At 55.8% G+C, this 17405-nt stretch overlaps 1 protein-coding gene across 1 annotated transcript; it reads left to right on the top strand.

Moving 5' to 3' along the window:
* Positions 1-14792: 14792 nt before the first annotated feature.
* Positions 14793-17188, top strand: DMRTA2 (DMRT like family A2). The gene is made up of 3 exons (XM_055724907.1): positions 14793-15342; positions 15431-15452; positions 15577-17188. The coding sequence occupies exons 1-3, from the start codon at positions 14842-14844 to the stop codon at positions 16452-16454; spliced, it is 1401 nt and encodes a 466-aa protein (XP_055580882.1). The 5' UTR covers positions 14793-14841; the 3' UTR covers positions 16455-17188.
* Positions 17189-17405: the final 217 nt, after the last annotated feature.

Below are 17405 nucleotides of genomic sequence, written 5' to 3'. Positions count from 1 at the left end.
GAGTGACTGTTGATTCTGCACCCTAGTTAAATTTTCTTCTGCTGCTTGTATAAAAGAGAAGGCAATGGTGCTAGCCTTAATTGGGGGTTTTTTTCTGGACAGGTCCTGAAAGCAAGCAGAAATTACATGTATTGTACACAGCATGACCCATGGTTCGCTACCTGAAACCATCTCCTCAGACATGACAGAGATGGAGGAATACCAAAGTTAGCACTAAACATGTCAGGATCCGGGCAGTTTTATACTCTATTTAAACTGATACAGATCTGCACTGCCACCAGAAGCGCCACCTCTGCCCCTATCTTGCACTGTGGCCAGGCAAACTAATCTAGCTAAAAACTAACCATTTTTTTCCTGGAGTAGTTCTCTGACTGCTCCAGCTTGCTGAGTGGCTGTATGTACACCAGCACCAACAAAAAAAGCAGAAGGTGGAGCATGCCAGGGGGTGAGTAACCGAAGATGAGAGGAAGAGTGGGCTGCTCCCTCTGACAGCAGTGCTGATTATGTGGGATTACATTGATAGTGGTCGTCAAAATATTTTTTGAATGCCTTGTAATTACCTTTACATTGTACATTCATTTTTAAACAAATGGTATAAAGGTATTGCTGTCCGAAGTTTCCATAAATTCTGTGGAAGGTGGTAGCCCAGAATTCAAGAACTAGGAAGCCAGACAGGAGGTACCTTGAGTGTGTGCAGTGAGGGCATGGTTCACTCCAGCTCTCACTCTTACTAGTCACTACAGACCTAAGGAAGCAGCCCAAGTACCCTACCTGCAGGAGAACAGTTTCACCAGGATTTGATGTCTCATTAGATACCAGAGAATTCATTCCTTAGTCAGGGCTTTATCTCTGTGACTTCTTTTATGTGTAATAAAGACTGAAGTCACACTGCAGCCTTAACATAATTCAATTAAAATGTCACTCAACTGCTGGTTATAGAAGTAGGCTTCATTCGTTCCTGTGCTCACAGAACTAGTGGTTAATATGCTTGTAACTTAGTAATTACTACCAATGAGTTTCATTTACTGTTTTTCCAACTCAGTGTTGTGACAGACTTCCACAGTTCATGGCTATTCACTTTGGATCCAGTCATCTTGAATGAGTTTGTATCATTCATTAATATCATCACCTCCTTGCCGATATCTTTTTCCAAATAATATATGAGTTACTTGAACAATACAAGTTCCCACACAGATCCTTGGGGATATTCCTGGTGTCGTTTCTCACTGTGAAAACTGTTCCTTACTGCTTCCAGCTGCTATCAATCTCTTGAGTAACATTCCTTTTTTCTTAATAAAAAATGTTTCCCCTGTAGTAAACATCGCTGTGAATGTTTAGTTTTCCTGCAATTGCCCTACTTTAAGTACTCCTTTTACACACTGAAAAAAAATATTAGTCCAATTATCTTTCTGGCAGGCTTCCTGTTTCTGATATTTTTAATGATCTTTTACACCTTCGGTAATTGTTTCTTGAGGTCCATCAGTTGTTTAGTTCTGGTTTTGTGTCTTCCAAGTTAACTTTCCACAGTTGTATTCTTTTCTGTTCCCCTAATTTCAGTCTGTCTTTCAGTTGCATCCTTTAATGTGCTGGCTCATGTGGCTCAGCCACTTCTGGTGGCCTTGTGGAGTCTTTTTAAGCAAGATATACATGTTCTCTGAGGAACCAAGACAGTGTCTTCAAATAATTTTGATTACAATCTTCATCTTTCACCCGAGACTTAACTTCCCTTTATTATTTTCCTCTTTATGCATTTTTCTTCTTACAGATAAATGCTACTGTAGTGATTTGGGGTTTTTTAGTAAAATAGTGAATATAAGTGTGCTTTCATTTACCTCAAGATGTGTGTTCTATCATTTTATTTGCCTCTATGCTTTATTTAACCTATTGTCACAGTCTCCACTAGCATGAGTTACTATCACTCACAGGCGTTTTATACCTTGTAACTACAGCATCCTATTCATGATCTTGCCTTTTCTAAATGTAATGATACATGTAATTTGTTGTCATTTGAAACCTCCTGTTCTGTTTCAGCCATTTTAGGGGGTTTTAAATTATTCTAATGTGCATGCAGAAACATTTTACATTTTGTATAGGTCTATTTGCCTGTTTTATATGCCTTGATAAATTAGGACTTTTGTTGTGTAAGGAAAAGCAAGCATTTCCAAAATGTGGTGGCAATTAAGAAAGCTTCTTTTTTTTTTCTAATGACAATTATAAACTCATATCTACAGAGAAACTTAATAAATTATTTTGTGGATCTAACTAAAAAAATGTAGGGTATTTTTTTAGAACTTAGTTATAACCTGCAAACTGTAGAGAACATTCCACTGCTGAAAAATACTACTACTTTTTCAAGGTTTAGACAAAGGTGAATAAGACAATATGTGATTGTTGCAGTATCCTCTAACACACAGAAGAAGAAAAAAAAATCAGGTTTTCAAGATTACATTATAAAGTTTGTTCAATCCATTTTAACTTTTAGTTTACCCATCTTCCCTAGCCGTATTAAAAGTGGTTTTATGCACATGTATTAAAAGCATTCAAGTATTCTGAACTGGGAAGTCTTCATAGATACAAAACATTCCTTTTATTTTATGAGCATTTTCACAGCAAATACGCAGTTTATTCTTTTGACAATTGCATTTTGGCAGCTACAGCCTCCTTTCATCATTCCCTGTATTTTAGACACTTGCAAGTGGATTCTTTCCTTCAGATAATGCTCACTGTCATATTTGCCTTCTTGTCATCATGCAATCACTATGCAGGTCCCATTATTTCTTATCAATCAAAAGATGCCAGATTCAACAGAATACACATTCTAACCAGTTAACCCTTTGAGAATTCTTGATTTTGCTTTACAAAGTCCCTCCTAGTTTTATTAGCATTTATCCAGCTGCCCTCATAGTCTGCTTCTGGAATCAAACCAATTCCTTGTGAAATTATCATAGTTTTCCAAAACAAATCAAAGCAGTGATTTGGTAACTCCACTTTTTATTGAGACAAAGATGCTGCTACTAGCAGAAATAATTAAGCATCAAAAAGTTAGATTAACACCACTGGATTCCATAATCTGGTGGCTGCTTGATGCCTGTTTTAAGTTTCACTGAGGTCAAATAAAAAAATACTGTATGATGCACTCAGCTACTCCAGCTCTTAAGAAATGGCACAGCACAACCAATCGCACTATGTGCGTATCACGCTCTCTATGCTGCAAAAGGCAGTAGCATTAAGAGTCACCATGTTGCCTTTATACCATCCTCAGTAAAATAATTTCCCATAAGCAGACTGAATCCTTAGGAGACCAATTAAACTAACTTTATGGCATTTATGCACTACTGGGTTGGTGAAAAGGTGCTGGTCACAGCAGGGTAAGAATCAAGCTCATAAATGAAGAGCAGCTGAAGCAGAGTACTATGAAAGAAGCGCAACGGAAATTATACTGTCAAAAAAGCTGCTGAAGAATAAAGTGTTGTTCTAGAAATAACTAACTCAGGTTTGACATTTGATTTTAAATTCCAGCTTCTAATGCAGTCTTTCTTCCAAGAAATGGTTATTCCCATTAATTGTAAAACATTATACAAAATTAAGGATTTTTTTAAATATAATTACTTGCTTATGAGGATCTTATAGGAAGGAATTTATCTTCCAAGAGAAAGTGGAATTGATTCCCCTCAAAATGTAATGTGGATTTTTCAAAAAAATCTTTCAGTTACCATAATCACAGATATATTTAATTACAGCAAATCCACTTGTCTCAAACAGAAAAATGATTTTCAGGTTATTTATATGCCACTAGGAAAAAGGACTAATGATTATTAATAAAGTAGGTACGGTTCACACGATTTTTAAGCACACAATAAGGCTGAAGACTTTATATACTCTCTCTCTATATATGTATCTTTGCTTAAACACTGCAGACAAGTGTTGGCTCCTCCCAACTTGAGAGAAAATAATTTGGGGGAGGGGATGTTATTAATACTGAAAAAAAGAGGCCCTGTTCTTAAAAGAAACAATTACCAAGACTTGGAATTACATGAGAGAAATACACTTAAATATAGTCTCTATAATATTAGTCTCAAAATGAGTGATAAACTCTAACAATGATAAACTCCAGGGAACGTCTCCTGTAGCACTGACCACCAGGAAAGGTGGGGTCCTCCTGATGGAGGTTCTCTTGGCAACCAGTTTGTCCTGCCTGAAGCAACACAAACCTCCGGAGCTAGAACAGGAAAGCAGGGTAGCTCTTCACCCGAAGGATAATAACGGGAACATTTCCAAGGCTTCCCACTTCGGCTTTCCCCACTCTGTGACCATAGCACTGTTCCAGGCCCCACAAAGTCACGCTTTTTGGGTAACCCTCAGGTAATGTCATGTGCTTAAAGGGAGAGTGTGGCTTGCACGGGAAAGCTGCCCCTTCCCTGCCTCTCACGCCGCGATGCCAGCCCGCTCCCAACCCACCGCTCCCACCCTCCGCGGGCCGCCTCAGGCTCCCTCAGGCCGCCGCCCGGCAGCCACCCCGCCCGCTGGCCGTCGCACCTCAGCTCGCACTTCTCCCGGCGCCCCGCGACCCAGCGTGTGCTTCACAGCGGGCTAGGGCTCGTTCTCCCCCCCGTCTTCGGGGGCCGATGCCCGGCTACCCGGCTGCGGCGCCGGCTGCCGCCGAGGGACCCGAAGATCACCTCAGCGCCGCGGCGGACCGCCGAGCCCGCGTGGCGCCTCCAAGCACGCGCGGCCCGCGCCCCCGCGCACAGACGTGCCCCGAAAAGGGCGGGAAGAGCCGCTGGCTGCTGTGCGCGCCACCGGGCCGGCGGTGCCCCCGGGCGCGGCAGCGGGCGCGAGGGAGCCACCGAGGCCTTCCCGCCGCCGCCGCGTGCGAGGCGGGGCTCCCGCGCGGTGGCCGACGGCGGCGGAAAGCCGGCGGCGACGACCCGAGCGGGGCAGGGGCTGCGCCGGGACCCGCCCGGGCGTGAGGGGCGGCGGGGCGGGACGGCGCGGGGCAAGGAGCCGGCTCCGCTAGCGACTGCCGCCCTCCCCACCCCAGGCAGCCGGTCCCCTCGGCGGGGACAGGGACGGCCGCGCTCCGCCTCCCGCCCGCCGGCGGCGCTGCCTGGCCCGCTCGGGCGGAGTTTGCTGCCGCACGGACGGGCCCGCTCCGCCGTCTGTGCGGGGGAAGCGCCTGCGCTCGGCGGCCGCGGCGCTGAGGAAATGGCGGCCGGGGCCACGTTCCGCCCGGTGTCCCGCGGCGGGCACACACACACACACCCCGACCTGCTCTGCCCGCTCCTCCCGAGGGATTTGTCCCGGGGGGAAGCGGGACACCCGTCACCCTCCCGGTACAGGCCGGGGGCCGGAGGCGCCATGTCAAACCGCGACTTCGCACCTCGGGGCCGGCGGGGTCCCCTGGGAAAACGCCGGGGCGGGGTGGGCTGATCAGCCGGCGCCCAGGGCCGGACGGGCGCCGTGCCCGCAGGGAGCCGCCACCTCGCAGCCCCGCCGCCCGCGGGGGGGACCCGGCCACGGAAAAATGCCAAACGGGCACCGGCGGGCGGGGCCCGAACGGCAACCGGGCACCGAGCAGCGTGTCCGCGGGGCCGGACGGGGGAGCGCTGCGAAGCCGCTGCCCCGGGTCTCCCTGCCCGTCCCACCCGAAGCTGGCCCCGCACCGCCGCGCCGGGGGGCGCCCGGCCGCCCCCGCCAAAAAAAACCATTGAACGTTAATGAAAGAAGGATGGAAAGCGGGGGAACGACGACGACGGCACGGACACCCTCCTCTCGCTGCCGTGCCTTTGGCGAGCGTGGGGCCAGAGCGGCGGCGCGTGCCCTTGCCCACGGGCGTGGGCGGCGATGGGGCCGCTCAGCCCGGCGCTGGGCGAGAGGGCGCGCACGGAAAAACTGGCCATTACTGGGGGAAAAAAACAAAAAAGTAAACAACCAAACGCAAACACAGGGAGCCGAAAGCCCTGGCATCACCCCAGCGCTGGTGGGGTGGTACGTCGCGGATGTTCCATCATTAACTTCAGAGAAATCTGTGTTTGCGCAAGGGCCTCATTGAATAGCGTGTTACCTGTAAAAATACAAGAAATTTTTTCCCCCCTAAGTGCATGTGGGTTTTGATGATGCTCTTAGACCGGCTTTCCTCTCCCGCCCCTCCGCAAACACTCCCAATATGTCTCTTTAACTATATAGGTTGTATTTATCTATCGCATTCCGGCAGGATTGTTAAGCTCCTGAGCTCCTAGGGCAACAAACATGGAGGTGGGGAATCCTCCGGCAAATCCGAGTGGGGCTGTCAAGATCATGAATAAAAATAAAAGGCTTAATCTTCTGCTTTCGTCTAATGAAACAATTTAGCCTCCAAAATATGGAAGCGCTCCGACGTGCTGAGCCGGGCTGGGGGAGGGCAGATGCGGGAGCCGCGCGGGAGGGGAGGGGGGGGGCTGCCCCGCACCTCGGGGCGTCTGTCCCGCTGTCACGGGTGGGGGCATCCCCGGCCGCCCCCGCCCCGAGCGGGCCGCCGAGCCCCAGCAGGCATGAGGGAGCTCGAGGGTTTTTAATTACACTCCTTCCCTTTGCTCCCTTCATTTTTCTGCACCCTTTGCAGCGAGACACACTTGGAATCAGAGTGGTTGTGACATTTTGGTGGCAGCTTATTGTGCAGAACACTTAAAGTTTAAAAAACAAGCCCCATAGAAGTTGAGGGGCTTAAAGCAGCCCCCTTTGTGGGGCAAGACATAGAGTTTTGATTCGGGACAATGGTGTTTCTCAAATTTCTTCCAAAAACCTGCACCCCATCTGTGATCTCAATGAAATCGCTTTTCTCTCTCCCTTCAATTCATTTGGCAAAGGCGAAGCAGATGCATGGGACGGGGTCTGAATTTTAATTATTAGGTTTTACCTGAAACAAAACAGCAAATCCTTTTTACCATGTGTTTGAAGTTAGGAGACGGGTAGGGGAATATAAAATATAATTAAAAAGCTCTCGGATCGTTAGGGAGCTGACAAGAGCCTTTTTAATGAACCTCTCGGAGCGCCCTATAGTAAATTAGCAGAGCGGAGCTTTCCTGAGTCATTCTGGCTCCGAACCGCTGCCTCCTCTTTACCTGCGGGTGCGGGAGCGTGTGTTTCCACGCCGCCGGCCCACGGCTGCAGGCGAGGCTGCGGCCCACGCGTGTTTCCCTGTGCCACGGGCCGCGCCGGGGCCGCGCCGGCTGCCAGCCGCGCTCGCTGCCCGCAGCCACCTGCAAGGTGACGGGGAGCGGGGTCACTGCGCCCAGCCCCCCCGCCCCGCGGCGGCCTGCCCGGGGCCCGCTCCACCGTCCCTCGGAGGTCTGCAGCGCTCCCGGCACCCCCCCACCCCGCGCATTATCTCAAAGTGCATTTAACCATCAATAAGGTGCGGAGGGAAAATTGTCTGTCACTTTAATCCGTGCCCGAGGGGCTGGGAAATAAAAAGGGAGAGGGAGAAGGACGGAGGGAGAGAGAAAAGGAAAGGTCTTAAAGAGCCTAAAATCCATACAAGAGCTGTGGGAATGCGGGAGCGGGGCTCCGCGCTCCCCGTCCATCCCTCGGTGACCGCCCGCTCCCCGCACAGGGCCGAGCGCGGCAGCGCTGCCCGCCGAGGTGCCCGGTCCGGCTGCGGCACGGCCCGCTCCGCGTCCCGCTCCCAGCCCCACTCCCAGCCCCGCTCCGCACCCCGAGCGGAGCAGCTCTGCGTGCGGCCCTGGCGGGGGGCGGCGGGCTCCCCCCGGGCGGCCCTGGGCTGCGCTGCGCTCCCCCTACGGGGACGGGACATTCCTGCCCGCGTCCTGCTCATCTGGAAATCCGCTCCGCTCGTCTCCTGGGGGCAGGGGGGGAGCAGGGGAGAGCAGTGCGGGGGGGTCGGCACCTCCGCAGCCCCCCCCTCCACCATCCCAGCGCAGGGGCTGCCCCCCCCCGGCTCGGGGCGCCTAGCTCCCCCCTCCACAGGGAGAGGCTGCCTCCCCCGCCCGCTCCGCTAAAGCCATTAAGGTTTCTTTCCCCTCCCTTGGGAAGGCCCAGCCCGAGTTCCAGCCAAACCCGGCGGGCACTGGGCAGTGCCAAAGGCCCGGGGGACGGAACCCGGATTTTTAGTTTTTAACTCCAGCACACGGGAGGCGGTGGTGGTGGTGGAGATTTTTGCGTGTGTGTGCTTCCCCCCCCCGTGTATCTGGGTGCGTGTGTGTGGATGGGCGCAAGCTCCCAGAGAAAAGAAATTTTAGAGTAACAACTAAAGGCTTTCTTGTGCAGTTATTTTAAGGGCTTTGTTCAGTGCCTGAAGGGGGATGCGCCCATTTGTTCGGGAGGGGATTCATCACATGCCTCTTTCATGTGAACCAGAGGTTAACAACCTAATGAGCACTTGGTGAAGAGATGAAGCGTGTAAAGAGCCCGATTTTCCCAAATCCTGGGCTGCTGTCTTGGGGATGTGCTACTCTAACCTCTGCTGGGCTAATAGTCTCAGCACTTCCAGCGGGGAGGCCCCGGGAGGCAGCCGGGTCCAGCAGCGCTCAGGCAGGGCAGCAGCAGCGAGACAGCCCGTTTCCAATACCCCACCGGGGAGCCGGGGGGGCCCGGCCCCGCCGCTACATATGTTGGGTCAAGTCTCCCCATTGTGAGCGTGTAAAAAGGTGTAAAAACTCAATCATCTGTAGCTTTTTTAAAGGGAGGGCTTACCCTGGATTTGTTGCATAATGGATTGTTAAAAAAGTAGAGGGTTGAATTAAAACTGTTCCCTAGTCACTTTTAATTAGACCACTCTATTTAATTAGCAAAGTTGAAACATGCAATTAAAATTAGCTCAGTTTAGCACATATTAAAGGAAATGGGGGACGCAGCTCCGGCTCATATTAAAGCGAGTCGGAGGAGAAATGGCGGAGAAGTCTGAGCCTGAGTGAAATGACTCTGTGGAAGTAATTCAGCAGGCGACCATCTGTTAGAGGCCCGCCGTCCTCCCTTAATTACGAGCCCGCTCCTCACGTCTCTGTAACGACCGGCCCCTCAGCGCCGATGCACTGCACACCCCAGCGCCGCTGGACGGTGCGAAGCGCTGCGGGAGACCGCGTGTGCCTGCGTTTGGGGTACGCTGTTTTCCAAAAGCCCGGAGCCGGGCCTCGGTGGGGTCAGGCAGCCCCGGTGGGGTCAGGCAGCCCCGGCCCACGCCGCCGCCCCGGGTGCGGAGCCGGCCGCGTCCCGCCGTGCAGCCGCTGGGCTGCGGGCCCGAAGGGAGCCCACGCAGGACCAGCGTGGAGCCCCGACTTCCCCGGCCTGCCTGCCTGGCTTCCTTTCTTCCTTCCTTCCTTCCTTCCTTGCTTCCTTGCTTCCTTGCTTCCTTCCTTCCTTCCTTCCTTCCTTCCTTCCCTCATTCCCTCATTCCCTCATTCCTTCCTCAATCTCCCTCCCTCATCTCTTCCCCGCTCCCCCCGCCCCCCCCAATCCCCCCGGGAGCCGGGAAATCGAGTTAATAGTGTTTCAAACACTTGGGAAGTCCGGGCTAACGGCAGCTCCGTCTGCCTTTCCCCGCTCCGGGATCAGGAGAGGTTGCCTGGACTAGGAGGAATGTGCATTTTTCTTGGGGGGGGGGGAGGTGGGCTGGGGGTGGGCGGGTGGGTGGTAATTTTCATTCTTGTAATATTGGTTTGGGGATAATTACTTTTAATGTCAAAAAGATTTAGTTTAATATCATCTCTATTAGGCTGCTGGGCGGATAATTAAAAGTGAAGATGATAGCAGCAGGGAAACAGATGGCATTTGCTTACTTTGATTCAGTAGGTAAATAATGAAAAAGTCAATGGCAAACCCCCTAGAACAATTGAAACCTTAAAGAGCACTAACATTAGCAGGTACTTACAAACTGTCTTCCGCTAAGAACGAGATGAAAATACACTAATCAAGAACTATATTTCTCTGGGATGCTTCCGGGCGCTGCGCTGCCGCCGGGCGTGCGTGTCTGCCTTCCCCTGCATGGCAGCCAATAGACAGGCTCTTTTTAATTAAGATTTTACTACTGTAATTGGGGGAAGATGCAGCCGCACCGTTGCATGCAGCCCTCTGAAACTTTTGCACGGAGGGCAGCGGTACATAGGAAGCTTTTAGGTGAATCGATGGGGGTGAGGAGAGAAATAAACACCGGGAAGATCGGGTCTTCTTCAAAATAAATATAAAAAAGTCCGACTCGTGTTTTATCGAGCTGACCCAGCTGTGGGCGCTGAGCCCCGGGCGCCGGCTCCGCGCGTTTCTGCGGGTGCCGCAGTCAAACGAAAGCGGGGATAATAAGCAGCAACCGGGGCACGATCGCGGCGCCTCTTTCCGTCCTCGTAACGAAGCCGCCGCCGCTGCCCGCCCCGGGGTCGCGCGGCGCCCCATTATCTCTGCCTCTGCCCCCCCTCCCACCGCCCCGGGGGGGCTCCGCGGGGCCGGCGGCCGCCCGCGCCCGGTCCCGGCAGGGCTCTGGCCGCGGGGGGACCCGCTCGCCCCGGGCCCTGGAGCTGGCCCGGGCTCCTGGTGCCAAGCCTGGCTGCTCCGCCGGGGCCCTGCCGGGGGGGGCGGGGGGTGGAAGGAGCTCCCAGAGCCAAGCTGGGAGCAAGACGAGTCCCGGGGGCTTTCAGGTTGCGTTTCGCTGGGTCTGGAGGAATGGTTTTCTCTTTCCCGGGAAGTCGCGGCGTCCCGCTCCGGTCCCCCAGCCGCCCGCGGAGCGGGAGCGCGGCAGCTCCTAAACCAAACACCCCCCTCCAAAAAAGACGCAGTAGCAGGGATGTACGTGAAGATTTTATTGTGCCCCGTCAAACATGGAACGAATTGCAGCAGAAGGGGGGAAGAAGTCGGGGATGGGGTGAGGGCAGCAACGGCAGCCTCCCCACCGCGCCCCGTGCACGGTCAAACAGACACGGGACTGGGGCCGGCCGGGACGGAACGGGGACAGCCCGGACCCCGCGGCCAGCGCCGGCCGCCGCTCCGCGGATGCGGATAACCCGCGGCCAGCTGCGGTTTGCCTGGGGTAAAACCTGTGAAATGCGCGCACTGCGTTTGCACAGAAAGCTTCCAAGGGAAAATAAGGGCGATGGAGGAATTATGGTTATTAAAATATCAAAGCGGTGAGAAGTGAGGCTGCTGGCTCGGAGGCTCTCCTTTCTGACGGCACTTTGTAAAGAGAACAACAAAATAATAGTTGGATGCTGTTTGAAAGTGCCCGTTTCGGCCGCCGGAGCTGGGGAAGAGGGAAGAGGGAAGAGGGGAGGCTCACGTAGCGCAGGGGAGAAGGTCAGGAGCGGCCCCGGCGGACAGCGGCGCTTCCCCGGGAGCGGCGGCTTCGCCCCCCGCCCCCGGCGGCCCCGGGGCTGCTGCCGGCCCTGCCAGGACGGTGCGGCCGCAGCGGCGGCTGGGGAGCCCTTAAACCGCTGCGCATACACCGGGGCAGCTTTCAACGAATGTCCTCAGTACTTGCTGAATCCTGGGGCTGCCTGGAATATTCTTGCAATAAACACTTTTCTTTCTTTTCTTTTTCTTTTTTTTTTTTTTTATTTGTTAACAACCCCCGACTATTTCGATGTTGGCTTGATACTGAGCGTAATATTTTTAAAATCAGTATATGGTTGAGTGTTTCGGATGAGGGGGTGTCTGTAGTGCTGCTGTAGTGCTGACTTGAGATAAAGATCAGACAGGCACTGGGGGTTTAGGTGTAAAGCGCTAGGACGTTGCACCCCAACTCTTCATAAATAGTCACTGGGGGACGTGCTGCGTGAGCCTGCGGAAAATATATGTAACGCCTTGGGATAGAGATGCTACAAATTCCGTGTTCCAACTTCTACACCGCCGTTTGCAGCCTTACTAAAGGCATGAGGCTCTGGACAGAAACCACCGTGTTTCACTGGCTGGTTAATGACCCACTGTCGGCTTCTTTTTTTTTTTTTTTCCTTTTTTTTTTTTCCCCTACAGCTGTTTCAAAAATAGATCGTTTAAACATGCCGTAAACGGTAAGGATAACACAGCCCTTTAATTTAAAACAAAGCTGAAAGAAAAGGGAACCGAGGGAAACCATCGTAACCCGTGTCCTGTGTTGTTGGTGACGGCAGGCTGCCTCGGGGGGGAAAGGGAAAAGTATTTGCGGAAAAAAAACCCAACCCAACCACCGCAAACCCAAACAAAACTGCCGGGAAGAAGAGAGAACATTTTCTCCATGGCAAGCCAACATAAAGCAATAACTTCAAATGTTTCTTTTTTGCAAAGCAGACGGAGCTGCAGTCTGATCGAGTTCTACGAATTTCCAATTAAATCAGGTGATCTGAGTAATTGCCCCCGGAGAGTAAAATTAGTGGTTGCGAACAAAATCTAATCGGGTATTTTGACTTGGCGGCTGTATTAAATAAAGGTGTTATAACACCTAAATCACGAGGAGTGGTTGGCAGCTGCACACACGGAAAGTCGGGTGGGAAAGCGTTCATTTCGTTAAAAAAAAAATCAAAAAAGAGGAAGAAGGGTGTGAGTGTAGGAAAAATATTGCAAAGTTTGATGGCTCTGCACTTGTGCTTTCCGCAGCCACAGGCGGAGTGTGACAAAAGGCCAGGGGCAGCGCAGCACCCGCGGGCGCTGCCGGTCCCGCAGTGGGGCTGCCCCGCGGCCCCCCGTGGCCGTGCGCGCCTCCCCGCGGCGGAGGGGGCGGCGGGCGGCCCGGCCGTTCCGAGCGGAGCCAGGGCTGTCCCTGCGGGCGGGCAGCTGGCCGGACAGACAGCCGGGGAGCCCCCGGGGAAGGTCGGCAGCGTGTGCCGCGCAGGTGGGATGCTGAGGCGGCGGGCAGGAGGGCCCGAGGGACCAGCGGGCGCTTCCTGCTACGGGGCAGGACTTGGGGCCGCGTGTAACAAAGAACTTTTAAAAGTGCCGAGGAGGATGGAGATCCCTCGTGGGAAACGGAGGGGAGAGCCCTGGGGAGAGGAGCCGGCGCTATTTCCCACCGAGGCTTCCCAAGCGCTACCTCCTCCCCGTTAGCAGCGACGGTGACGTCAAACCCGGGTGGTTAATGCTAAAACAAAAGCTTCGGGGTTAATATACAGTTACCAGCCCGACAGCTTCCTCCTCAAAAATCAGTCCCTCGGGTTTATTGTCCCCGCGGGGAAGGCGCCTGTTGAACATGTAGTCACGCAAACAGCTGGCAGGAGAGGGAGCGGACTTGGCTTTCTGGGGAGCAAGGGGCGGGCAGGGCTCTGCCGGGGCACAGCGCGCTGGAAGGACGGAAAGTCAAACTCACCTCGGGTTCTGCGGCCGCGGCAGCGCTCCGGCAGCTCACCTGCAGCGGTGGGGCGGAGGGGGGAGAAAGAGAGGAAGGGGCAGAGAGAGCGAGGGAAGGGAGGAAAAATGAAGGAAGGAAGGAAGGAAAAAGGAAGGGAAGAAGGAAGGAAAGAGAGAGGCATCGTTACGTACTATTATAAAACAAAATCTCCAAGGGGAGGGGGGAAACCATAAATTGAATTGTCACCTTCCACAGCACATTTCCCCCACCCTTTTGACAAGTGACGCCCAGGGAAAAAAAAAAGAAATCAAACAGTTGGCAAGGCAAATACCGTTTACCACTGGATTAAAAAAACAAAAAAAAAAAAAAAAAAGAAAAGCGAAGCCCAAGTCAGGTAGCAAGCAGAGCCGGGCAGATGCACGCGCAGGCGGGCACGCACGCACCCCCGCACGCGCGCGCAGCGGGAGCACACGCACACGCGCGGACACCGCTCGCCCCGCGGGTCCCCCCCGGACCCTCCCGGCCCCTCCGCGGGCGCGGCGCGCTCGGGCAGCCGCCGGGCGGACGCGGCGGCCCGTCGGGCGGCCAATCAGAGCGGCGCTTCCCGCCCCTGGCCAATAGCAGGCGCCACATTGTTGTCAAATGTTGCCTAATGGCAACGCGGGGCGCAACAATAGCGCGAGTGGCGGCGGGCGGCGCGGCGGGCAGCGCGCTCTGCCTCCAGCTCCGGCCGCGCGGGCCGCACGCGCCAGGCGGCGCGGGGCGGTGGCGTGTCCCGGGGGGCGCGGGGCCCTGCCCGCTCCGGCCCTGCCCGCTCCCGCGCCGGCCGCCTGCTCGGGGCTGGCCGCGGCGGCCGAGCCGAGCCCGGCCGAGCCCAGCCCAGCCGGGCCGGGGGGGCTTCCGTGCCCGCGGGCTGCCGGCCTCTCTGCCCGGCCGCGGTGCCGCTGCGCGGGACACGGGGTGATTTTTTTTCTAACTATTTTTTTTAAAAATTCTCTCCTGGATTTTAGCCTCCGCGGCTTGTGGCGAGGGATCCCGTCGTTGAAGGTGCCGGATTGCTTTTTGAAGGGACACTGTTAATCTGTGACCGTAGCTGCAGGGGGACGGGGGAGCTGAGTTTAGGGAGCAGCGGGGGTGTCCGCCGGGGCGCCGCGGGGAGCGGCGGGCCCGCCGGCGCGGGCGGGAGAGCTCGGCTTGGAGCCCGGCGCGATGGACTTGGTGCTGCCCCGCCAGATGCGCACAGAGAGCGAGGAAGCCAGAGCGATCTAAGTTTTCTTGGATTTGCTTAGAACCGCTTTTCGTGGGCGGAGGGGCGGGGAGCCGGGCGCGGAGAAACTCCCGACGGCCCCCTCCTCACCCGAGCCCCGCTCCGGAGCGGTGTGCCGGTGCGGGGGGCCCGGGGCGGCGAGCGAGGCGGGGGAGCAGGCGGCTGCCGGGGGTTGCATGCCCACACGGGGGGTGCCGGCAGCCCCCCGCACGTGATCGCGCCTCGAGGCGCCGGGAGCTTCTCCGCGGGTGCGGCGCGGGGGGCTGCCCCGCCCGGCGTCGCTTTGGGGGAGGCCAGGGAGGGGGGGGATCGCGCTTTTCGGGGCGGGCTCGCCAAGATGGAGCTGCGGTCGGAGCTGCCCAACGTGCCCGCCGCGCCCCCCCCGGTGCCCCCCAGCTCGGTGGCGGCGGCGGCGGCCGCGGCAGCGGCCACGCTGCCGGTGAGCGTAGCCGGGAGCCTGCTGCGGGCGCCGCCGCTGCTGCTGCGGGCGGCCGAGAAGTACCCGCGGACGCCCAAGTGCGCCCGTTGCCGCAACCACGGGGTGGTGTCGGCGCTGAAGGGCCACAAGCGGTACTGCCGCTGGAAGGACTGCATGTGCGCCAAGTGCACCCTCATCGCCGAGCGCCAGCGCGTCATGGCGGCCCAGGTGGCGCTGCGCCGCCAGCAGGCGCAGGAGGAGAACGAGGCCCGCGAGCTCCAGCTGCTGTACGGCACCGCCGAGGGGCTGGCCCTGGCGGCCGCCAACGGTATCATCCCGCCCCGGCCCGCGTACGAGGTCTTCGGCTCCGTCTGCGCCGGGGGCGGCGGCGAGGGAGGCGCCGGCGCCTCAGGTAAGGCCGCGCTTCGCGCCCTCGGGGGGATCCTGGAACCGGCGGTGCGGGGGGCGGGGTGGAAGGGGCCGGAGGAGGGTGGGGGGGCCGGAGGAGGGTGGGGGGGCCGGGGGGGGGCGCGCACCCACAAGCGGCACCCTCCGGCGGAGCGGCCGTGTGGCTCGGCGGGGCCCGGCTGGGGCAGCCGCACTGACGGTCTCTCTCCTTCTGCCACCACCCCCACCCACCCCCCCGGCCCGCAGAGTCCAAGATGCAGAAGTTCGAGCTGTTCCCCAAGACGCTGCTGCCGAGCCGTGCCGTCACCCCGCAGCAGGCGGGCGGGAAGCCCCTCTCCCCGGACGGCGAGTCCGTGCCCGGCACCTCCTCCCCAGAAGCTCGCCACGGCTCGGGCTCGGAGAACGGGGACGGCGAGTCCTTCCTGAGCTCGCCCGTCTCCAAGGGCCCGAAGGAGGGGGAGGAGAGCCCGGGCTCTATCAGCCCGCTGGGCTCGGACTCGGGCTCGGAGGCGGACAAGGACGAGCAGGACCCGTCGCCCTCGGCCGGCGGCCGGCAGCGGACTCCCATCGACATCCTGACGCGCGTCTTCCCGGCGCACAAGCGCAGCGTGCTGGAGCTGGTGCTGCAGGGCTGCGGCGGGGACGTGGTACAGGCCATCGAGCAGATCCTCAACAACCGCGGCCCGGAGAAGGGCCCCGAGGAGGGCTGGGCTCGGGACGGTGCCTTGCAAGGCCTTCCGCCCACTCCCGCCGCCGCCGCCGCCCACCACCGGCCCTTGATCGCCGGCGCCATGGCCCCCGCCATCGGCGCGCTGGGCAGCCGCTCCGCCTTCTCCCCCCTGCAGCCCAACGCCACGCACTTCGGGGCCGAGGCCGGCGCCTACCCGCTGGGCACCCACCTGGGACTCAACCCCCTGCGCCTCGCCTACTCGGCGCACAGCCGGGGACTGGCCTTCATGACCCCCTACTCCACGGCCGGGCTGATGCCCACCCTGGGGTTCCGGCCGCCCGTGGACTACGCCTTCAGCGACCTCATGCGGGACCGCTCTGCCGTGCACAAGGAGCAGGTCTACTCCGGCGGGCTCTACGGGCCCATGGTCAACAACACCCCCGAGAAGCAATAGCGGGGGGCGGCTTCCTAAAGCTCATCTGTGCAGGGGTAGCTAGGTAGGCACGGGTGGAGGGGCGCAGAGGGCTTCTCCCCCCCCCCCCCCTCCCCCGTGCAGGCGGTGGTTGCGTGCGGAGCCTGGTGCGGACAGACGTAGGTGTATTAAAACGGTGATAAAGGTGCACTTTCATTGTCCAGACATGAGTCACTCTTTGTTGCTTATGGCCATAAGCATGGATATCCTTGGTGCGTTGCGGGGGTGTGTGCATACACGCGCTCTTTCCTACACACATACATATATATATATGTATACTAGCAAGTGTATAATGTTATAAAATGGAAATCTAAGTTATTAATGTAACTTGTAGGTGAACTTGGTATTAACGTTAAGCTAAAGGTTAGACAGCTCATTGTAATACTTACCAGGCGTATAGATTAAACATATTGTCAAATTTAAAGCCTTTTCCTTCCCACCCCCAGAAATGTTACGATCTGTATATAACATTGGAAAGTAGATATATTTGTAACTGTCCGTAGGACCCCGGCGCCAATGGTGTATGACGGTTTAATAAGCCTCCTTCATTTGTGATCTGCAAGAAAATTGCTTTCTTGTTCCGATGTAGCAAACTTCTTGCTGTTTCTAACAGGTAATTCTGTGTTTCATTTCATAGAAATAAATGTTATTTTCTATTAAAAAAAAAAAAGGAATCGGTCTTATAAATGGCAAGTAGTATTTTATGAGACAATGGAAGTTGTTTTGGGAAATTCGTTTGACGAGTACAGTCAATATTTAAAGGAGTTTATGCAATTAGTACAAACATGTTTATTACACTTTTATCATGGTCAAACGAGATATTATTGGGAAACTTTATGAATAAAAATGAAGCATACAAACCAGAGAAATTTTGTTATCAAGGGAAATTGTCAAATACCTTATTTCTGGTTCTGGTCTTTTTATCATTTACAC

The sequence above is a fragment of the Falco cherrug genome, chromosome 12 (genome assembly GCF_023634085.1).
Source record: "Falco cherrug isolate bFalChe1 chromosome 12, bFalChe1.pri, whole genome shotgun sequence".
In the NCBI taxonomy this organism is placed as follows: domain Eukaryota; kingdom Metazoa; phylum Chordata; class Aves; order Falconiformes; family Falconidae; genus Falco; species Falco cherrug.
Note: the sequence above shows the minus strand (reverse complement) of the source record. Positions and strands in the feature narration are given on the sequence as shown.